A 25,138-nucleotide genomic window follows, 5' to 3' on the forward strand; every position below is an offset into this window, starting at 1 on the left:
GTTACAAGTGGATCAGCTAGTAGAATTAAGAATTAGTTTGTGTAATTTCCCTTAAAAAAAATAATTTGTGCAGTGTTCTTTTTTTTTTTTTTTTTTTTTTTTTTTGCATTATTGCTAGTTTATGAACTCTTATTCAATTATCCTCTTTTAGATTTCTGCATAATCAACTCAGAAGATATGATCTTAGGTTGTCTCCATTATTTTGTTATTAATATTAGTTATACATGTAATTGTCTTCCTTACCTTTACTGAACTAATAGCCTAATCAATCAGTTACATGGAAAACGCCTGTAGTTATCAGAATCTTCTCTTTTTTCTTTTCTTTTTTTGAAAAAACCTTTTGGTGTTTTCTGTAATTGCTGTTCAATGGAAAATTTGTTTTTAGTAACCTTTTAAAGATTACATAGAGTGCTCAGCATAAATGAGTACACCCCTTTTGAAAAGTAAGATTTTAGTCAATATCTCAATGAACACAAGAACAATTTACAACATCTTGACAAAACTGAGTTTTATAAAACATTTGTTTAGCTGATTACATGAAAGTAAGGTTAATATAACTTAGATTACAAAATCTTCAGTTTTACTTAAGTTAATTGATACAAAAATTATTACACCCCACAATGAAAACTACTACATCTGGTATTTTGTATGACCTCCATGATTTGTAAGGACAGCACCAAGTCTTCTAGGCATGGAATGAACAAGTTGGCGACATATTGCAACATCTAATTTTCCATTCTTTAAGAATGACCTCTTTTAGAGCCTGGATGCTGGATGGAGAGTGATGCTCAACTTGTCTCTTCAGAATTACCCATAGGTGTTCAATTGGATTCAGATCAGGAGACATACTTTCACCTTGTTCTTCTTCAGAAATCCAACAGTGGCCTTAGATGTGTGTTTTGGATCGTTGTCTTGTTGAAAAAGTGCATGACGACCAAGGGCACGGAGTGATGGTAGCATTTTCTCTTTCAATACAGAGCAATATATCTGTGAATTCATGATACCATCAATGAAATGCAGCTCCCTGACCCCAGCAGCACTCATGCAGCCTCACAGAAGGACACTGCCACCATGTTACACTGTAGGCACCATGCATTTTTATTTGTTCTCCTCACCTTTGCAACACAATACAGTTTTTAAAACCATCAGTTCCAAAAACATTTATCTTGGTCTCATCACTCCAGAGTACAGAGTCCCAGTAGTCTTCTTTTTCAGCATGGGCCCTGGCAAATTCTATGCAAGCTTTTTTGTGCATTGGCTTTAGGAGAGGCTTCCTTCATGGACAACACCCATGCATGTCATTCCTCTGCAGTGTACACCGTATTGTGTCACAGGAAACAATCATCTCAGTTTGGCTTTCTACTTCTTTAGCTAACTGCAGTGAACTTGCATGGCAATTTTCTTCAACCCTTCTCATCAGAAGATGTGTCGAGGTGTTAATATTTGTGGACAGCCTGGACGTCTCTCTGAGATGGTTGCAGTTCCATCTTTCTTAAATGTTTGTATCACTTTTGCTACAGTATTTTGACTGAAAGTAAAGCTTTGCTGATCATCTTGTAGTTTTCACCTTTCTTGTGTAAAGAAATGATTTTCTTTCTCAGGCCTTGTGACATTTCTCTTCCATGTGCTGCCATTGCTGACAGCATGAAATGGGAAGGGGTTTTCTTTGTTAAGTAACACCTTTTATAATTAGCTGTCTGCTGGACATCTGTTTAATGAATAATTAGACTCACCTGTAGTTGAATTCTTGTTTATTAGGATTTTATTGTCTAAAATTTAGCTTTGCTCCTAAGACTTTCATTGGCATGTATTCATTTTTGTCTTGAATGAATTTGTTAGGAAAAAACTTTTTTTGTGAGTGCAAAATAACAAATCTTGTTTGAAATCAATTGCCCACATTTGTGGGAGTATTGTGTAGTATAGTGTTGCATAGAAAAAGTTGATTCTGAAAGGAAAGTAAAGGTTTTCTGACAAATCTGTTGAGGTGTACTCATGTATGCTGAGTACTGTTTGTCCTTTTCATATTTACTACTATGAGCCACCAGGTGGCATGCACTAGAGAAGTGTAACAGGTTCGAGTATCTCGATTAACAGAGTATAGCACTGAGATGTAATTTCTATGATATCCTGTGTCTGCGCTCTTGATAACCGTGCACATAGCAAAACATGTACATAATTATGCATTGTATTTTGTTCCCCGGTGTGCAATGTCATGCCACCTATTCTGATTGTCTCCTCCCATGTGAAGTTCCATGTCGTGCACTCCTATGCATCTTCCTTTACTTATAATATTTCCACTATTGCCACTCTTGCTTTTAATTTCTTCTGCTACAACTTTTTACCTGCTCTCGCTCAAACCCAAGGTCTGTGGCAAATGTAGTGTCTGCGAAATCCAGTGTTGACTGCAATGTAAGTAGGTGCCACGAGTTCTCCACCAATACAGGGGCGGACTGGCCATTTGGAAACTCGGGCACTGCCCGAGGGCCCGGGGTCATTAGGGGGCCCCATGAGATGCCCTGGTACCTTTTTCATAGGCTTTTTTGAGTTTGGGCAAGGACACATGATCCCCTATTGCCCGGGGGCCCCATGAGTCCACCCCTGCTCCAATGTTGTTCTGTCTCTTGTCCACGCCACCATTCACAGTAAATAAACTTGTATCTGTACATAACAAGGGTGTCTCCATGAAGGTGGCCTGTGCTGGGCTTTCTACATTAAAACCCAGCATGCTTTGTATGGCATACATTATTAATGGAACTGACACTATTTATATTGTGCATACGTTCTGGACACATTTAAAAATGCACCTGAAAGCATCTGGTGTGAACAAGCCCTCAAACTTGAAATATGTCTTCATTTTGGGTAGAAATGCTGTGTCTTATTAGGAACATTTTCTTTCATTTCCTGTAGACTAAACAGCACGTGATAAGATAGATAGATAGATATCTTTCTCATGTAAGGGAAATCCACTCTTAATTACGGGAACATGCTTTCCCAGTGGAAGGTTATTCACTCTATTTTTGTTCTGGTATCAACTCAAAATGTTGGATGTACCCTTATTTTCATTCCCATTATTATGTCATGTAGCTGATCTCATTTAGCTGTCACTTGGGAGATTCCCCAGCCCAAACGGAAAACAGGGTGAGGTCATTACCCAAATATGACCAACGCCCATATTTGAGAAATAAATGGTCACTGGGTAAGTGGAACCTTATGGGGAACTGAGAGACTTGATCCCTGTCAAGGTGACATTGCATGGCAGGGGGCAGATTCAAACGCTGCTCTTTTACTGAATAGTGGCTATGGATCCACCCACTGTCATGCACTGTCAATCAAAAGTAAAGCAGACCTGATGAGGAGCTAGTTCTCTATCAGGCTCTGCCCACCGCAGTACAAACTCTTTGGTCATGTACCTGTCATTGTGATGGGCACAGTGGTTGGGGAGGGACGGAGGGAGTAAGTGCACTGAGGAAGGAATATCCACAGTGTCATTACTTTATAAAGATAAAGGGGCAAGGCAGATCTGAAAGCTTGAGACAGTATTATTCTATTAATCTTCATTTGACTTGTCTGAATTCTACCATGAGCAGGGGTGAGGATCCTGAGAAATTTGAGCCACTAGTTATTTCGGAGGCCTGTTTTTGTTCTTATCAAAATCCAGATGATTATGCTTTTCTAACAAAAAAAAATTGTGAGTTAATTAATTTTAGTGATAGCTTGTTTTGTGGCTGTAACTACAGATTTTTGTATCAAATATGTATTGCGTTGTATTTTTTTAGGCAGCTTTCACATGGATCAGGACTGATCTGAGTATATATTCTTATCTGTTATTTCTGTACTGTTGGGCACTCTACTATTTGTGCTGGACTGTGCCTTCTGACCTACAGCCACGAAAGCAATGTGATGAGTAGCTGGGAACACTATTTGGCAATTCATGCCGGTATGTACAGGCTGTTAAGTACTTTGAGGATGAAGGTCAGAACATTTATTGAACATAGGCGTGCCCGATAAGACAAACCTTTGCAAAGTGGTTCAGAGCTGAGTTTAGGAATGAGTGTGTGTATACAGTACATATGTTCACATACAGAAATGTGTGGTGCAACAGTGTTTTTCCGTACTAGCTTTAGAAAACAAAAAAAATCTAGGATGTGCTGACAGTACAGTACTTTTATATGAGGACTCTAGGACAAGCATGTTTATTGAACTCTTGAAGCTATGCCAGATGAGATAAAACTTTGCACAATGGTTCATTTGAGCTTGGCGGTTTGTGTATGTGTGTGTGTGTGTGTGTGTGTGTATGTATGTGTGTATGTATATGTATATATAATATAGACACACACACAACCCTGGACAAAAGTTTTGAGAATTACATAAATATGTCATTCTCGGTTTTTGTGTTAGCAATTTGCATATATTCCACAATGTTATGAAGAGTGATCAGATAGTTACATACAGTAGTTAGTCCGGCTGAAAAAAAGACAAACGTCTTTATAATCCTATACCCACAGTTGATGCAGAGGAATGCAAAAAAAATCCAGCAAAGCACGATCCAGTTTGCTCCTGCAAGGGAAAGCATTCCTTCCTAATCTCCCGAGAGGCAATCGGATATTCCCTGGATCAACTTTACCTATAAATGTTAGTATCCAGTTATATTCTGTGTATCTAAGAAATAATCCAGGCCTTTTTTAACCACTTGTTTACCAGGCACTTTCACCCCCTTCCTGCCCAGGCCAATTTTCAGCTGTCAGCGCTGTCGCACTTTGAATGACAATTGCGCGGTCATGCAAAACTGTGCTCATATGAAAACTTTATAATTTTTTTGAGACAGATAGAGCTTTCTTTTGGTGGTATTTAATCACCACTGGGTTTATTTTTTGCTAAACAAACCAAAAACAACAGAAATTTTTTTTAAAAAATAGTTTTTTCTTAGTTTCTGTTATACCATTTTGTAAATGAGTAATTTTTCTCCTTCACTGATGTGTGCTAATGAGGCTGCAGTGATGGGCACTGATAGGTTGCACTGATGGGCACTGATAAGGAGGCACTGGTAGGTGGCACTGATGGGCATTGACAAGCATCACTGGTGGGCATTGACAGACATCACTGATGGGCACCGAAAGGCGGTACTCATATATGGCACTGTTAGGCGGCACTGACTGGCACTGTTAGGCAGCACTGACTGGCACTGTTAGGCAGCACTGACTGGCACTGTTAGGCGGCACTGATAAGGTGGCACTGACTGTCAGCACTCATAGGTGGCACCGACTAGCACTGATAGGTGGCACTGACTGGTATTGATAGTTGGCACTGAAAGGCAGCTCAGATAGGCACTGATATGTGGCATTGATGTGCACTGATATGTGGCATTGATGTGCACTGATGGGCACTGACAGTTGGCATTGATGGACACTGACAGGTGGCACTGATGGGGCTACACTGATCATCAAGGCACTGATCATCAGTACCGTGATGATCAGTGTAAATGTCCCCTCTGAGGAATGCCGATTACCATCTCTCATCTCCTCACCAGCTCTCCTCATAAGCGTGACAGCTCGTGAGGAGAGGAATGCCGATAACCAGCATTTCCTTATTTATATGCGATCAGCTGTGTTTGGACACAGCTGATCACATGACAGAGCCAAAGTCATCGGCTCTTTCTGCTGATCGGTGATCCGCTGTGTCCCAGGGACACAGCGCACCACCAACCACTGCGCTGCGTGCCCCCGGGGGCGCACACACGCAGTTAGAGTGGGAGAACGTCATATGATGTCCTCCCAAAACGAGAGAACCACCGCCCATCCGTCATTACCTTATATGGCAGGTGGGAGGCGGTTAAAGAAATCCACTGAGCTGGCCAGAACCAACTCTTGAGGGAGTTTATTCCACATTTTCACAGCTTTTACTGTGAACAAACCTTTCAGAATTTGGTGATTAAATCTTTTTTTCCTCTAGATGTAAAGTTTGCCCCCTTGTCCTGTGTGTTCACCTCAGGGTGAATACATTTTGAAAAATATAAAACCAGCATGATACTTCAAATGGATTGAAGTTCACAATGCAACAATTTTAACCCGACATGTTTCGCCAAAGTTCTGGCTTCTTCAGGAGATTTACAGGCAGTTGCATGTATTTGCCACTTATGAGGGTATAAAAGTGGATGTTTGTTTGTTGGGTTTTCCATATATCAAGACACACCTGTTTTCTAGTTGCAATTACAATGAACTACCTGTAAATTTCCTGAAGAAGCCAGAACTTTTGCGAAACATGTTGAGTTGGAATTGTTGTATTGTGAACTTCAAGCCATATGAAGTATCATGTTGGTTTTATAGTTTTCAAAACTACTAATGTGATGTAGTTTTTTTTCTATGTTAATATGGAATAAAGCTTTGTATTGATTTTAGTACATACTAAGTGTCAAATTTTGTCGAGCACCTAAAAAATCCCTTTTCTTCTCATATAATACTGGATATTCACAATATGGGAAGTGGTGATGGGATGTGGTACTAGCTGCTCTTCAGCCCACCCGAAATAAACATAGAATAGATTCTCTTGTTAACACAGGTATCAGTGTTGACAAGGACAAGGCTGGAGATCACTCTGTCATGCTGATTGAGTTAGAATAACAGACTGGAAGCTTTAAGGGCAGGTTCACACCAGAGAAACGCAGTCCAGATGCGTTTCTGCATGCACGTTTTGGCCACGTTCCCTCTTTTTTTCTTCAATTTAAATAGGGACATGTGCATTCCAGTGCATTTTTTGGTGCGTTCAGGGTGTTGTTGATGCATTTTACCTCTTTCCTGTACAGTTCTGTGCAGGAAAAATGCAATCTGTTCTACGTTTTTTTTTTTTTTCTGCAACCAGAATGCAATGGAACTGCAAGCACTGATGTGAACTATGATATTGACAACCATATAACCTACTTTGTGTGTTTTGGATGCAGAAAAAAAAAGCACACTGAAATGCATGTAGTGTGAATTCGCCCTAAAGGAGGGTGGTGCTTGAAATCATTGTTCTTCCTCTGTTAATCATGGTTACCTGCAAGGAAAGACGTGCAGTCATGATTGCTTTGCACAAAAAGGGATTCACAGGTAAGGATATTGCTGCTACTAACATTGCACCTAAATCAGCCATTTATCGGATCACCAAGAACTTAAATGAGAGAGGTTCAATTGTTGTGAAGAAGGCTTCAGGGAACCCAGGAAAGTCCAGCAAGCGGCGGGACTTTAGAGAAAGTTGTTTCAGCTGCGGGATCAGGGCACCACCAGTGCAGAGCATGCTCAGGAATGGCAGCAGGCAGATGTGAGTGCATCTGCACGCACAATGAGGCGAACTGCAGACTGCAACTGCAACTTCTCTCAACCATCCAAGAACAGTTTGGTGATGAACAATGCCTGTTCGAGGATGATGGAGCACCTTGCCATGAGGCAAAAGTCATAACTAAGTGGCTTGGGGAACAAAACATCGAAATTTTGGGTCCATTGCCAGGAAACTGGCCAGATGAATTGAGTACTTGTGGCCAATCCTCAAGAGGTGGTTGAACCAAAAAACCCCCACAAATTCTGACAAACTCCACACATTGATTATGCAAGAATGGGTTGCCATCAATGAGGGTGTGGTCCAGAAGTTGATTGACAGCATGCCAGGGCGAATGGCAGAGATCTTGAAAAAGAAGAGTCAACATTGCAACATTGCAAATATTGACTCTTTGCATAAACTTCAAGGAAATGTCAATAAGCCTTCAAAACTTATGAAATGCTTGCAATTATACTTCAGTATACCATAGTAACATCTGACAAAAAGATCTAAAAACACTGAAGCAGCAGACTTTGTGAAAATGAATATTTATGTCATGCTCAAAACTTTTGGCCATATAATTACACAGGTACTCTTCTGGTAGAGAGCAGCAACATGGCATGCACAGCATAATGCGTAGAGTACAGGGCTCATAAGTGCATATTACAACTGTTTCAGACGTGCGTATTGCACGGGATGCAGGGTCCAGGAGTGCGCATCAGACTGGGTCTAGGGCTCCAGGATATTGTGCAGTGCTCAGGAGTGAATATCACACAAGGCTCAGAAGTGCGTATTTCACAGAGTGCAGGATTCAGGAGTACTTATCACACAGGGTTCAGAAGCGCGTATCGCACAACGTGCATAGCTCAGGAATAGGTAACACAGACCGATGTATAACCAAAAATTATTTTTATATTGGGTGGGAGAAGATACAAATTTGACATTGATACTGGTCATAAAATTGGTAGTTTTGTTGCCCAGCTTTTCTGTGAATGGTTTCTGATTTCAGGCTACCAAACAAACATTGTGGAATAATTTGACTGAAAAAGCTTTTAAAAGGCCCATTGAGGTGGAAACTGTCAATATGGCCTATGTTGGCCTCTTGAAAGGATACTTACAATGTTCATTTTAATTATTACTCCATATTTTCTTATTGATCTATGTTTTATGTTTCTTTGAAAGTGAAACTGACCTATATATTTGCACCCAACATAGATTGTCTGTCATGGAAGATAATGATGCAAGTGAAACAGAAAAAGTTTTGATAGCCAGAAGTCGGGGGAAGTCCATGGAAGAATTAGGAAGCTCAGACAAAACAAGGCTTTCTGTGCTGAGTCAAAGCAGTGATCAGATTTACCACATTAAAGTCGCCATGCTGATGCCCCAGCCAGATTCGACAAGTGGCACAGCTGTGCTCCATCGAGACAAGCTTAAGGCCTGTGCTGAGCATGGATCAGGAAAGAAGCCCAGACAACCAAGTCAGGAGGACTTTCTGGAGCCTCACAGATCAGGTGTTGAAAATTTGCCACAAGAGAAACATTCCAGGGCCCAGAAAAGAAGTGTTGTTTCCTCAGACAATTCCAGCAACCCTCTTCCTTCACAAATTTACGCTACGGCTACTGAGATTTCACCCTGTCAGCAAGTAGAAGATGATGAGGTTTTTAACCTCATGCAGCAGAAACAGAATGTACACTATACTTCTGAGGATAGTTCACCATCACCTGGTGCCTTACCTGTCCATCTAAATACACATATATCAAGGTAATGTTTGCTTTCTTTAATACTGGAGGTACTGTATATTTATAGAGACTGAGACTTAAATACAGGGGCCTGTCATAGCTGACCTTGTAAAAATGCTGATCAAACTGGTATCCACACTTCCTCAGTCAATGGATCCAGAACAAAGATTCAGACCAGGTAAGTCATTCTCTTACCTGGTAGTAGCTGATCAGTTGCTTTGAATGAATTGAATCCACTGGATCAATGTGAAAACCAGACAAGTAGCATTTTCAAAGAGGTCAACAGTCTCATGACAAGTTTCCCTTAAAGTATATCTAAAGCCAAATTTATTTATTTACATTTTGGATAGAGTAGGTAATGGTTTTTGCCACTTGTGTCCAATTGGAGAGAATTCCCTTCACTTCCCTTCCTATAGACCCAACAAAAAGAAGAGAAAATTTCCCTTTTATACAGATGTCACAGGAGCAAGAGTCCCCACAGGAAGATTCCTCCTATATTTTCTTCTATTCCTGTTTTCATGACAAATCAAACTGTTGGATTTTCCCTCACTTTCAGTCTTGATGATCATGCTTACCAGGAAAAGTAGAGAGTAGCTATTAAAACATGACCGGGTCCTAACCCCTTACCACTCTATCCAAAAAAAAAAATGTATGTACCCTTTAAATGTAATACATATTCACTATCTTAGTATGAAACTAAACATTGCAATGTATAATCCTGGTACATCTTCTGTCACCACCTCTTTCTTCTAATGGTTTTAACTTTTGTGAAAGGTTTTGCAAATTTCAGATTTTGGTCTCAAGGAAACCCTGTTAAGAATTACTATATCTTCAACTCATGATACAGTAGTGTGATTATCAGTGGGAAGAATGCCCATTACACTTGTGGTCATTGGGATGAATTACCCCCTTACAGATGGCTAAAAAGATCAATGGTGTCAATGGAAACTTATCTGAGAGGAAAAAATTGCTCAAGGAACCCCTAGCAACCTCTGGAGCAACTCTAGGGTTCCATGGAACCCTGGTTGAGAAACCCTGATCTAGACTGTTACGCCTTGAAACAATGGATAGAGCCTGAAATAGTCTCTTAATACCAAGAAATTATTCATATACTTTGTCATTAAACCTAGTTTTCTCTGAAAGTTATAAAGGATGGAATTCTTCTGTCCATTCCAAGAGGCCCTCGGCTATGAGCTGCCAGAGTGGTAAAGACCTGAATGTAGGGATCCCCAATGCCAACAACTATTAAGGGGCTGAAAGGATTTCCTGCTTTATTCCTGAAAATGGAATACTTTAAATGGATAAAGATGAAAATTTGACATTGCTCATGTTTTACTTTTTTAATGGTCATCATTTTATTTATTGAAGACCTCAAATAAAGGACCTATACAGCTGGTAAAATAAGTATTGAAAAATTCACCATTTTTCGAGGTAAATATATTTCTAAAGGTGCTATTGATTTGAAATTTTCACCACATGTTGGTAGTAACACATGCAATCCATACATACAAAGAAACCAAAACAAATAAGTTCAGAAATTAAAGCAGAGCTCTACTTTAAGGACTGGTCCCCCACTCCCCATTAAGGATTGGCACCTTTGCGGAGTGCGTACCCGAAAATTGACAGGTACCCACTCTGACTTCTGCTGTGATCCTCTAGGCGATTAGAAGCGGAAGTTGTCCTCATCCCCTACCTCCCTGCAGTACTTTGGGACATGTGATAGGTCCCTGAAGACTACAGGACCATTCAGAAAGCGTAGCTCTACTCACACATATGCAGTGGGCACCCGGCTGTGAAGCCGCACGCTGTCACAGCCTGGTGTCCACACTGGTATGCCAGCGCCAGGAACACAGGATAGCCGGTGAAACGGGCTACTGGAGGACACCGAGGGATTGAGGGACAGGTGAGTGTCTGTCTGTCTGTTTTTTAAAAGTCAGCAGCTACAGTTTTTATAGCGGCTGACTTATTTTGACAGTTTCACTGTTATTACACATTATTTAAAGTGGAGTAAAATGGAATGACACAGGGAAAAATATTGAACACTTGAAGAATGGGAGGTGCAAAAAGGCATGGAAAGCCAAGGCATCAGCTGAAATCTATCAGTAATTAGAAAGCAATCCTGCCCCTTGTCAGTGCAGATTAATATCAGTTGGTTCAGTTTCAACTGATGACCTATAAAAAGGTGTCTCATTATCAAGGTATTACACCTACAGAAGGATTTCTAAACTTCTGAATGTTCCAATGAGCACTGTTGGGGCCATAATCCGGAAGTGGAAAGAACATTGTTTCACCATAAACTGGCCATGACCAGGTGCTCCTCGCAAGATTTTTGATAGAGGAGTGAAAAGAATTATCAGAAGAGTTGTCCAAGGGCCATCTGTAGACCGCTTCAGAAGGACCTGAATTTAGCAGGTACAATTGCTTCAAAGAAAACAATACGTAATGCACTCAACTGCCATGGCCTGTATGCACACTCATCACGCAAGACTCCATTGCTGAAGAAAAAGCATGTTGAAGCTTGTTTAAAGTTTTCTGTACAACATTTAGACAAGCCTGTGAAATACTGGGAGAATATAGTCTGGTGAGATGAGACAAAAATTTAGCTCTTTGGATGCCATAATACACACCATGTTTGGAGGTCAAATGCCACTGCACATCACCCCAAAAACACCATACCAACAGTGAAGTTTGGAGGTGGGAACATCATGGTATGGGGATGTTTTTCAGCAATACGGTACTGGCAAACTTCATATCATTGACAAAAGGAAGGATAAAGGGAAAAATGTACCAAGGCATTCTTGATAAAAATCTGCTGCTATGTACAGTGGGGATCGAAAGTTTGGGCATCCCAGCTAAAAATTTGTATTAATGTGCATAAAGAAGCCAAGGAAAGATGGAAAAATCTCCAAAAGGCATCAAATTACAGATTAGACATTCTTATAATATGTCAACAAAAGTTAGATTTTATTTCCATCATTTACACTTTCAAAATAACAGAAAACAAAAAAATGGCGACTGCAAAAGTTTGGGCACCCTGCAGAATTTATAGCATGCACTGCCCCCTTTGCCAAGCTGAGACCTGCCAGTGTCATGGATTGTTCTCAATCATCGTCTGGGAAGACCAGGTGATGTCAATCTCAAAGGTTTTAAATGCCCAGACTCATCTGACCTTGCCCCAACAATCAGCACCATGGGTTCTTCTAAGCAGTTGTCTAGAAAACTAAAACTGAAAATAGATGACGCTCACAAAGCTGGAGAAGGCTATAAGAAGATAGCAAAGCGTTTTCAGATGTCAATATCCTCTGTTCGGAATGTAATTAAGAAATGGCAGTCATCAGGAACAGTGGAAGTTAAAGCAAGATCTGGAAGACCAAGAAAAATAGACAGAACAGCTCGCAGGATTGTGAGAGAAACAATTCAAAACCCACGTTTGACTGCACGATCCCTCCAGAAAGATCTGGCAGACACTGGAGTTGTGGTACACTATTCCACTATAAAGAGATACTTGTACAAATATGGTCTTCATGGAAGAGTCATCAGAAGAAAACCTCTTCTACGTCCTCACCACAAAAATCATCGTTTGAACTTTGCAAATGAACATATAGACAAGCCTGATGCATTTTGGAAACAAGTTCTGTGGACCGATGAGGTTAAAATTGAACTTTTTGGCCGGAATGAGCAAAGGTACGTTTGGAGAAGAAGGGGCACAGAATTTAATGAAAAGAACCTCTGTCCAACTGTTAAGCATGGGGTTGGATCCATCTTTCCTTGGCTTCTTTATGCACATTAATACAAATTTTTAGCTGGGGTGCCCAAACTTTCGATCCCCACTGTACCAGGATGATGAAGATGAAACAAGGCTGGACATTTCAGCAAGACAATGATCTCAGACACAAAGCCAAAGAAACTCAATTGGTTTCAAAGAAAGAAAATAAAGCTGCTAGAATGGCCCAGCCAATCACCTGAGTTGAATCCAATAGAAAATCTATGGAAAGAAGTAAAGATCAAAGTTCATAGAGGCCCACGGAACCTAAGATTTGAAGACTGTGTGGAAGAATGGGCCAAAATCACACCTGAGCAATGCATGCGACTATTTTCTCCATACAGGAGGCGTCTTGAAGTTGTCATTACCAACAAATAATTTTGTACGAAGTATTAAATAAATTTCAGTTAGAGTGTTCAATACTTTTTCCATATGTCATTACATTTTATTACACATAACTTAATTTCTGACCTTATTTGTTTTGGTTTCTTTGTATCTATGAATTGCATGGGTTGTTACCGACACATGGTGAAAATTTAATGTCAATAAAAAAATATATATATATTTACCTGGAAAAAATGGTGACATGTTCAGTACTTATTTTACCCGCTGTATATTGCATATTACAGCGCTGAGCGAACCTTTGGCGCTATATAAATACTGTATAATAATATTACATCTGATGTGATCTATTAAATGGTTGTAACCTCTTTGATTTGTCTTTGGGAAACACAATATGTCATTGCTGGTTGAACTATGAAACAGAAAGGCTTTACACATTTATTTATAGGTTTGATCTCCCAGCTACTCAGTAAAATGTACACTTTACAAGCATGCTTGGATTTTAAGTTTAGCCCAGATCTCCCACTGTAAGTAAAGGGCAGTGAGTGGGAGGTCTACTTTTACTTGATAAGGTTATCTGTCATCAAGATCCAGCACAATCTTCTATCTGACTTGGCTGACAAATGGATGGAGCACATGTACAGAGGACAGGGAGAAGTTGATGTCTAGGTGTATTGCTCTGACTTTAACCCCTAATGATGCTTTCATTGGGCAGACAAACTTTTCTTTCATTGTTTTCATAGTATATTTCCTAGTTATAGAGGACAGATTGTAGGTGGATTTCAGAGTTAGGAAGTGAGATGCAGGAGCCAGTAGGAGGAATGGACATGTACTTTGGTTCATAGAAACTAGAAAAGGCTCAAACAATTCAGGAGCTGTATGTCCTTTTTAAATGTCGGCACATTGACTAACTTGTGTGATATTTTTATATATTTTATTTATATATATATATATTTTTTTTTTAGCTCATTATTACAGTACACACTGTATCGGTTTCATATTATCTAATGTGATCCTTGGACACTAATCATTAATAACTTGTGGTTGTTTTCTTTAAGCTTTGAACCATCTGATGAAGATCTTCCAGGGTATGATAATGAGGTGAGAGCTGATGTGAAGGACCTTTGTGAAAGTTCAGCAGTCAGAGAGCCGCCTTTCCTTACAGCTGGAGATCACAACACTGTAGTTGTACATAAACAGATAAAATCCACTGGCTTTCAGTCAATGCACAGCATACGGCAGGAGGAGCTAGGTCCTAACCCAAGCAACCAGGTGATCAGTTCACAGACAGTCAGCTCTGCGGTTTATGATGAAGACAGCCAGAGCAATGGATCCATCAGGCAACAAATGGATGCCAGTATGCAGGAGAGCAGAGATTCTGCCAAACAGGACTTGACTGGAGTCACAATGAAGGTCCTTGCAGAGGAGAGGTGTTCAGAACTGGTTAAAGAGATTGTATCCAAAGACAAGTCCTTGGTGGACATTCTAAAACCTCTCCCTGTGAGGACATCTGCAATCAGTCTCATGAAAAGCCTTTTCCATGTGGATATTTCAGTATTGGAAAAATGCAGGAATCGGGAACTAAAGAAAGATTGGTAAGTCATTTTATGAACAGTCTTCCAGTTTGTACACTTACACAAACACAAACTAGTCTTTTTGCTTGAATAAATATAGTCATACCGTAGAATGAAAGAGCTCCCATTAACCACAAACACCTGGTTTAGGCAATTAAATGCAAAATGAATAATTCCATTATGGCAGATGTTGGAGGCCCCAGTTATACCACACACATGCCCTGTCTCTACAAGTGCTGCATCTTCTTTCTGTATTAGGTAAACAAGTGAAAACTGTACGAGGCATAGTGAATACCTGCCCTTACAGATAAACAAGCCTAAAACCACAAGTATTTACTACCAGAGTTTAGACATATAGTCACCGATGATTAAGACCACCATTCAAAATATCATCTGCTATAGCTCTTGAGATACGGAATACAACATACAGTCCTCCAGGCTCACGTGTATCAACCCCCAGTAGGTCTTAATCATATCTGTGTTGATACCCCATGCAGGTGAGCAGTAGCTTGTTGTTAAACCTTGATATGATCAATATATTATTAATTCACATAGGTAAGCCTGATATTTTTAATATGATTTGCTAAAGAAGTGTTAACGGGTCATTTTTCCTAAAACTGACCTGCTATTTTGAATGGTGGTCTTAATCATCGGTGACTAATTATATGTCTAAAACTCTGTTAATAAATACCTAGGCTTTTAGGTTTGTTTATTTGTAAGGGCAGGTATTTACTATGCCTGGTACAGTTTTCACTTGCTTTACCTAATACAGAATACAGAAAAAAGATGTAGCACTTGCAGAGACAGGGCATGTGTGTGGTATAACTGGGGACTCCAACATCTGCCATAATGGAATTATCCATTTAGCATTTAATTGCCTAAACCAGGTGTTTGTGGTTAATGGGAGCTCTTTCATTATACGGTATGACTTTTGAACCCAGCTTGTGTAAAGCTAGACTTCAAGTTATGGATGTATGTTCATGACCATTAGTTCAACCTCCAGATTTCGCAGATGTACAACAAAAGCAGTTGACCATATAAATGCGTTTTTTGTGTTCAGGATACAAGTGGATTATTCACCTGGGTCCTGAATATTTAAACAGATGTTGATTGACTGGTATTAGCTGCAGTCTGCTACTATTATAGAACACCAAACTTTTATTCTGTTTTAAACATTGGCTATTCACATGTTCATTTGGTTTTTTTCAGTTCATTACCAGGCATTAAGATGCATGTTTTTTGTTTTTTAATTGTACCATACAGCAAGTGTGTTGTGTTCTCTGCAGTGTGGTTGCGTTGCCCTCAACTGTAACAGTCCATCTGGGTGCCATTCAGAGAGAATTTAATTGCAGCACATCACACTATGTTATATGCATTACTGTATGTTAGGGTGCCATGGTAAATTGTAACATGCTTTGCCATGCCAGTTTGAATAAGCAATAAATGTTTGACTAATATTTTTCCAAAAAAATATGTAATTGCTTTTAAATAATTTGTACATTACTAACTTTAATGCCTGGTTCACATCTATGAAGGTTGCGTTTGATCCGTCTCTGCATTTTTTGTGGTGCGTTTTACATTTTTGCGCAGTGTTTTTGACATGCTTTTGATGCATTGTTTTTTGTTATGCAAGGTAAAAACACAAAATGCATCAGAAACGCACTACACGCTTTTCTGCCTTGCATCCATTGAAGTCTATTGAATTCCAAACACGCAGTAGCTGAAAAACACATAGATGTGAATGTGTCCCATAGGAAACCGTGTTAAATGGACTGTAGTGCATTTCTGCAAAACGCACTAAAAAACGCATGGTTTTGAACCAAGCCTAAAAGATCTTGTGGAAGTTGATGCAAAAACATAATTCCCTAAATATTCATGTAAATAAGATAGCACCCTGAGAAACTATGGACAGTAAAACCTCTGTCTGTATCTGTAATCAATATGGTTTCTGATTTCTTTGGCAGAATATGTCAAAGTATCTCAAGCTGCACAAATTTGGATTTCTGCTTTGGGATTATACTAAAACTGGATTTCCAATACAGTACCAGTCCATTTTTTATTCTAAATTTCATCAAACTGTTAACTCATAAGGCTCACGCACACTGGGCATTTTATTAACGCTGGTAACGTTAACTGTGTGAAGTCATGTTGAAAACATGTGTTTTTCATCGTTTTTGTATTAGCGTTCAGTGGCGTTTTGCTGCGTTTTTTTCATGTATTTGATTTTTAGAGGGTTTTTTGGTCAAAAAAATATCCACAAGCGCTGGTTTGCCGCGTTTCACCACGTTTTGCTGCATTTTTAAACGTTAGAGTGTTTTTACAGCTAAAAAACTCCTGTAGAAACCCAGTAGTTCTGGGGGGTTTTTCCAGCCAAAAAATGTCCCTGCCAAAAAACACTGATTACAGTCTATGTATACATGGACACATAGGATAACATGCTGGGGGGTTTACTGGCTGTAGTAAAAACGTCAAAAGCCAAAAACAGCCGCTGTAAAAAACGTCCAGTGTGCATGAGGACTAACTATACAGCTTATCATTATAACAGCCATGTTCTTTTGTTTATTTTATCAGTATACAGACACACTTCAGATAGCTTGTGGTTCTTTCTTCCAGCTGTCAAATGAATGCCTTACTTTGTGTATAATGTCATGTGTTTCTTTCCAGTAGGGTGAATGTTGAAGGTATGTCTAAATCACATTCAAAGACTAAGCTGCTGCTTCAGAGGATGTCTGATGAAAGCCTGAATGAAATCACCGCTAAAAAGGTTGGTCACAATACTGATTTGAATCAGAATGAAATGAGATTAAAAAAAAAAAAAAATTAATCTAATACTTGCTAGAAATCCTCCCAGTAGTAACAAAGAGGGGGCCTCCCTTCCTGCTACTAATTTGTAAACGTGAGATTAGTGCTTTACAGACTGTTCTGACCATTGTAACACAGTAGTTCACATAACAGGTGTCCCTTTTTTATAGTTCGATATGCAACACCACATATCACCAGCAGGAGGTGCTTTAGGTAATGTTTGGAAGTTACTTGGGGGGACCCTGTAATGGACTGTGAAGATGGGAATTTTGAATATTATTACCTTAAGGGTCTCAGGCAGGGGTGGCTAACCTGTGGCTCTCCAGCTGTTGTGGAACTACATTTCCCATGAGGCATTGTAAAGATGGGAAGTTACTGACTTGCAGAGGCATGATGGAACTTGTAGTCCTGCAGCAGCTGGAGAGCCACAGGTTGGCCACCCATGGACTCTCAGGAATATGGGATGTTCATTTCACCTGGGAAAGATTTAAATTTAATAATGACACAGCAAAGCCAAATAGCTGCCAAAAAGCAACCAGTGCTCCTTAAAGTAGTTCTAAAGACAGAGGTTTTTTTCTCATGATGCATTCTCTGCATTAAAGTGGTTGTAGACCCTCACATATACCCAGTGAAGTGATTGGCTGGTGGTGGTGCACAGAGATGAAACAACTCCTCCTATATAAGTTGTACCTGTCTATCTGCAGTATTCTCTCCTATACAGCTGTTTAAAGTCCAGAATTTATAAAGCTTGTCAGAGCAGTGAGAAAAAAGGGGGTGGAGAGCTGAAATTACACTATGCAGAGCTCAGTGAGGAGAGCTCTGAGAGCTGATTGGAGGGAAGGGACACACCCCTCTTCACACAGCTCACAGGAACAGAGCTAAGGTTATCAATCTGCAGGAGGTCCTTCCCCTATCGCCTTTATTTTCTGTTGGTGTCAGGAAAACTTGTCAGAACTGATTCATGCTGATAGCAGAGAAACCAAGCAGCAGACAGAAGAGACGCTTAGTGCTCTTTATTGAGATAAGCACACACTATAGAGGGATATGCTTTGTTCATATTTGATGTGAGGTTTACAACCACTTCTAGGTTAAAACACCTTCTGCAAGCAGCTTTCCGCCGAATCCCCCCCCCCAGCTCCTCCTAAATACCTACCTGAGCCCGATCTGAATCCAGCGATGTGCATGAGAGCAGAGTCTCTCTCATCTCTCTCTCTTCATGGGCTCAGACACAGCAGCGGGAGCCCTTGACTCATGCTGCTGGCAATCACAGCCAAGGGGGGGGGGCCTGAGTTGTGCTATGTTTGTCTTATGGACACACAGTTTTGTCTCGGGAGTGAGCACACACAAGTGCCCCCATAGCAAGCGACTTGCTATAGGGGCACTCTGCAGGGGGGAGGGGCCTGGAGCACCAGCAGGGAACCTGAGAAGAGGAGGATCGGGGCTGTTCTGTGCAAAACCGTTGCATAGAGCAGATAAGTATGACATGTTTTTGTTATTTAAAAAAAATAAAAAGGAAGCCTATAGAATCACTTTTATCATTTGATAGGACATCAAATATTTTTTGTTTACAAATTCTTTTATTTTATTTTTCAGATGGAACTTATGTCCAACATAATCTCACAACTGGAAGAACTCTTTGCCCAAAGGGAATCCCTTCTGTCTGAGATCAATGACAACGCATCTCACGGTACCAATATGGAAGCCATAGTGAAAGAGGTCTGTAAATCCAATGAGTATGAGCGCTACATGATGTTTATCGGAGACCTGGAGAAAGTAGTGAGCCTGCTTTTCTGTCTGACCACAAGGTTAGCACGGGTGGAAAATGCTTTGAGCAGAACAGATGAAAATACGGATGCTGATGAGATGGTAAGTTCATATTTTCTACACAGGTGTGCATAGATATCAGATTCTTTCTTGCCACTATAAACCTTAGATAATGCCCTAGGAGTTTGCACCACCTGTGTGCTGCTTAATGGTCATTAACATATCTTTTGTTTCCAAGGGTGGGAGAGGTCTGAGGTGTGAATTGGTCATTGTGTGACAAGCTTGGTAGGAACATCCTGTGTTGAGTGTTTTGTCCATCTGAGTACCTTGAAAACGCTTTGCATGCATTTTTCATGATGAAAAAACGCTCTGGACAGCATCGGGAACTGGAAGAGTTTAACCACTTCCTGTCCGGACACTTTTAACCCTTCCTGTTCAGGGCAATTTTTAGCTTTCAGCGCTATCACACTTTGAATGACAATTGCGCGGTCATACAATACTGTACCCATATGAATTTTTTACCATTTTTTTGAGACAGATAAAGCTTTATTTTGGTGGTATTTATTCATCGCTGGGATTTTTATTTTTTTTTACTATGTAAATGAAAAAAAGCGTTTCCTTAAATAAAATTTTGCAAATAAATAATATTTCATCATAAATCTTAGCCAAAATTTATTCCGTTATTTTTTTAGTAAAAAAAAAAATCCAAATTAGTTTATAACCAAAAATTATAATTTTTAAACATTTTTTTTTACATTTTATTTTATTTTTTTTAAATTATTATTTTTTTTTTTTTTTTTTTTTTTTTACATACTGTCACCCTAGCAGTACACTGTCACCATGGTGACACTGTACTACTTGTGGAGGGTGATGAAGATTTTTTTTTTTTTTTTTTTTTACACTGATTGCTTTTACACCCATATAGGATGTAAAAGCAATCATTTCTCTTTCTCTCTGTCTGCATTCTTGCAGTCATTGAGAATTACTGAGTGAGCTGTGAGTGGTCACAGATTGTCACATGGTACAAGGCTGTTGTGAATAGCCTTGTACCATGTGACCTCTGTGATCATTCACAGATTTCACACATAGTAAGCAATGATGTCACAAGTGACATCTTGCTTACTACTTTGCATGTGATCACTGATTCGCCAATCAGTGATCACATGATCGGGACCTCGTACAGAGGTCCCGTCCGACGATCGGTGTTTCACTGTGTCCGGAGGACACAGCGGGCACCGGATCGCGGTGGTGCGCGCTCCCAGGGAGCGCGCACAGCTAGAAAAGGCGGGTGCCGTTTATGAACGGCAACCCGACCCTGGACTGCCACCGCCCTGCCGTTTATAAACAGCAGGCGGACGGCAAGTGGTTAAAAAAAAATGTTCAAATGCAAACACTAATAAACGCGTTTTTCCGCGTTTACAAGTGTTTACAAGCGTTTTGCATTGAAACACTGATAAAATCGACTGCTGAACGCAGGTTTTCTGCATTAAAAAAAACGACTGTAAACTCAAATGCCTGTCAACAACGATGTGTACATGGACACATAGGAAAACATTAGGGTGAGTTCAGGGGCTGCTGAAAAAAAATGCTGAACAGCTCCTAAACGTGAGTTTATCAGCTGCAGTGTACATGAGCCCTTAGGCTTAGTTAGAATTTGACTGGAATTCAACTTTAAGTAACAGCCTGCCAGAAAAAAAAGAATTACTGCTGTGATGTGTTTTAGCTAACCCAAAGTTCTCTGGAAATGTATTTGTAAAACAAAGATTGTGTATACTTGTTAAACATACAGAAAACAAAATAGAAAACATTTTGAATTGCTGCAATTTCAGCAAAATGGACTAGCCTGCTGCATCATTTTTTCACTTTGATTTTCGGGGTGTCTGTGAATTCAGTCCTCTGTAGGTTGATGATTTTCATTTCCATCAAATGATGGGGCATTCTTACGTTCCTAACACATTACCCAGTCCATATCACTATAGATATCCAGCATGATATTTTTCCCCATTGAGATCTGATGTGTTTTCAAAGTGTTCCTTTAATTTTTTTGAGCAGTTTATAATAGTCAATTGTCAGGAATTGTCCAAAAAATAAATATCACTTTGTCATCAGAAAAAATGAATAAATGTTTATATGTATTTTTCTGCAGGCTTTGTTGGTTTTCCTTTCTTACTGTATGTGTACATTACGTTTCTTCAGTTACTTCCTGGTCTGCTGCCTAGGCAAATGATGTCTTACATCCCAGGGGATGGAGGGGAGGAGAAGTTTTCTCAGCTAAGCACGCCCTCCTGCTTGTATGCCTGAACTAAGGGCAGATATATTCCAGGAAATAAATTCTACATGAATCATCTGCCCTTACATTAGGTGGCCATGGCCCTAACTGCTAAGTGGGGTGTTTTTCAAAGTGATTTCTCTGCAAAATAATAGATGGAGACATACATGGAGGAAGGAGATTGCTTTGCTTTGAATATTAAAAATGAGTTAAAAAACATTTTTGCTTGTAGTGCAGTGTAGTTACGCTTTAATCTCCCGAGGCTGTATTTCAGAGTTGCAGTAATAAATTCACACACCAGTGGGCAGTACTAAATCATATTACATGTGTACAGGGAAATCTAATGTAATCAGCACTGACAGACACCAGTAATTATACATTTCGTTTTTAACTTCATAATGATTTCCTTTGTGGGAATCCTGTTTTTGTAAATTCCAGATTTTATCATCGGAAAGTTACTTTCCTGTCTTAGGGCTATGTGTAACTTGACAAAAAGTGAACACTTTATTTGGGGTCTACTTTAATTTCTGATTCGCCAGTGCAAACTTACTGTGATGGTACATTAATGGAGATAAGATGATGCCCTTTTAATAATAATAATTCTTAATAATATTAATAGTAATAATAATAATAATACATCACAAGGGATGATTTTTTTCCTTCAGTTAGGACTAGAGATTATTTGGCTTTACTATAGTCCTATACTATGATTGGATGATTTAAAGAAGCACATTTTTGGTGCTGATAGCCTGGTGTTTTTTCTAACTGTCCCTAACCTGTAAATCATAAATAACTGCAAATGAGACCCTGCATTCATGCCTAACCCTCAATCTTTAAGTGCAATTCCAGTCAAATTTTAAATGAGCCTAAATCTATTATCACCCCCATTCTTGGACTATTTTATCTACCTAGTAAAAGAAAAGATGTCTATACTTACCTTTTCTGAAGCCGCTCTTGTCGGGTCACATGATCAGGTCACAGCACCAGCTTCAGTGTAGAGGAGAGACAGATGAATGGGGGAATTGAAACTTTAAAAAAAAAAATAAATTATTTTCCCTGCAGGTTGAACAAAAAAAAAACTACAAATGTATGGGCTGCTTAACTTTGCATAGTGAACAAGCTATTTGATTACAAATAAATTATTAACCACTTGACCTCTGGAAGGTTTTACCCCCTTCATGACCAGACCATTTTTTTTGCTATTCAGCACTGTGCTATTTTCAGCGATTGCTCTGTCATTTTTTTTTCACATAAATAGAGCTTTCTCTTGCTGGAATTTAATCACCAATGGGGTTTTATATTTTTTATTATATAAACAAAAAAATACTGTACAGTTTGAAAAAAAAAAAACTAAATTTTCTTTAGTCTGCCACATTTTTTGGTAGAAATAACCAAGATCGGTTATATTTCTTAGTCTATAATCTATGATTGAGATATATATATATATATATATATATATATATATATATATATATATATATATAAAATTGACTGCCTGTCTCCTTTCCTGAGGTCCTAAATGCCAAGTCAGTACAAATACCCCCTATATGGCCCCTTTTTGAAAGTAGGCAGTTGAAGGTATTTAGTAAGAGGCATGGTGAGTTTTTTTGAAGTTGCAATTTTTGGTCACATTTTTTTTGAATAAAAACTGTATTTCCTTTTTTTTTTTCGTACAATTTTTTTTTTCTTTACAATTTCATTTTACATACACTCATCAGAGTAGTTCAGTGTCACTATAGTGTTTTTTTTTTACACTCTGATTACTTATAACAGTGATGATCACTGTTATGGAAGGCTTTCATTCATGGCAGCTTACTTACCATTGTGATGCTTTGATTGGCTACAGCTATCACATGGTACAAGGTCGTTGTGAATGGCCTTGTGCTATGCGACAGATCACAATAGTAAGCAAGCTGTCATGAATGGTTTCCATTCATGACAGTTTTGTTTACATGTTAGCGTATGATTGCTTAAAGTGAATACATGATATCCAAGCCGCTGTGAGCACTGTGATCCGCTGAGTCCATCGGCCCCACAGTCATAGGATCGTGTCACTGTGCACCCCAGGGGGCATGCCAATGCGCATGAGCAGGACGAGTATGTCACTGTGCCTGTTCATGCCACCAGCCAGCAGTAATTGTACTACTGCTAGTCAGCAAGTGGTTAAAAACCCTGTAAAAGCATCACACTGCAAGTTGAAAACAATATGACAGAACTATACTAAAAGGTAATTAGGTTGTTTTTATAGGTCTTATTTCACAATTCAGTTTTTGTTTTACAAAGTGAATAGTGTTGGATGCTCTATATTTTACTCTGTACATGTCTGATTATGTTTTTTACTTTACTAATCAGCAATCCCTAAAGGAACGTCACAGTCTCCTATCCAGACAGAGGGAGGATGCCAAAGATTTAAAGGACAACTTGGACCGCAGAGAGCAAGTGGTCACTGGAATTCTGGCCAAATATCTAAGCAAAGCCCAGCTAGAGGACTACAAACACTATGTGAGGTTAAATACATACTTCTTGATTGAGCAGAAAGACCTGGAAGAAAAGATTAAATTTCATGAGGAACAGTTGGAGAGTCTTCACAACAGCATTCCTCCTTAATTAGCCAGCAGAATGCAAGGCCACATCCTTACTGGCATACTATGACATGACGCAGAGCCCTTCGGGCTTTGATATGAAGTTTTTCGGTGTTGATTATGCTGCTGCTAAGTCGTAATAGGATTATTACTGAAAGTGTTTGTGACAGTGTTAATCAAGCTTAAAATAAAAGAGAATTCGTTGGCATAAAGGTTTGAAAGTTACATAACTTAAAAAAGTGTGCCTTTTTTTGAATAAATTATCAATGTTTTGTCTTGATTATTGTTGTTGTTATAAGTGATAGTGTCCATGTCCTTCGGTTTTCTGACTGACACAAATTATTTCATTAAAAATGTGTAATTCTAGCAGCGATCTTTCATTTTTTTTTCATTTGGTGTGATTGTGATGTTTAGCATAAAATCAAACTGGAACTCTAACCAAAACTCTTTGTCCCTTTTTACAAAGGATTTTCCATATTGCCTGTCTCTGACAGGAGACTGAAGAGAAGAATGACCTGTATCAATGGGCTTTGGGCCTGTGTCAATGACATCAATTTAAGATGCTGCTGAGATCCTTCAGAAGTCATTAACATGTACATTTGACCTGCTGTTAACCCCCTTCTGACCTGCATCAAGTGAGTTTTGCATTCCTAAAGACTTGTATGGGAATTCAAAACCTGTCTGATGCAAACCAAAGCTTGTTGATATAGGTACAAAGTGAGACAAAATCTGTCCAAAGAGGATGCAGATAGTGAAAGGAAATCCTTTGTTTATTAGAGTGGGGTTTGTATCCCTGTCTACTTTTGCTGAGACTCTGTCTATCCCAATGTCAGTTGTCATGTGACAGGAGGTGATGGGAAATCCTCCCAGGAACCCAGAGAACAATTAAGACCTAATAGCTATTGACAATGACTCTCCAATGCAAAACAGTAGAAAAAAATGCAAATTGTGCCTCTTTGTCATTATAACTTTCCTCCAGGGGACTCCCAACACTCCAGAACAGGCATAAATAGAGC

General features: G+C 39.3%; 1 protein-coding gene across 2 annotated transcripts in view; it reads left to right on the forward strand.

The window, feature by feature from the left end:
• The window catches only part of SHROOM1 (shroom family member 1), a 106,963-nt gene extending 82,475 nt beyond the window's left edge, over positions 1-24,488 (forward strand). For both annotated transcript variants that reach the window (XM_089673045.1, XM_089673046.1), the window contains 5 exons: positions 8,503-9,048; positions 14,190-14,726; positions 17,370-17,469; positions 19,101-19,373; positions 23,893-24,488. In XM_089673045.1, coding sequence (XP_089529171.1) covers positions 8,503-9,048; positions 14,190-14,726; positions 17,370-17,469; positions 19,101-19,373; positions 23,893-24,147 — 1,711 coding nt within the window. In that variant the 3' untranslated portion in view covers positions 24,148-24,488. The remainder of the gene's footprint in view (positions 1-8,502; positions 9,049-14,189; positions 14,727-17,369; positions 17,470-19,100; positions 19,374-23,892) is intronic.
• Positions 24,489-25,138: the final 650 nt, after the last annotated feature.

This window comes from Staurois parvus, unplaced genomic scaffold (assembly GCF_062004578.1).
Source record: "Staurois parvus isolate SC_StPar_1 unplaced genomic scaffold, SC_StPar_1.0 ptg000133l, whole genome shotgun sequence".
NCBI lineage: Eukaryota > Metazoa > Chordata > Amphibia > Anura > Ranidae > Staurois > Staurois parvus.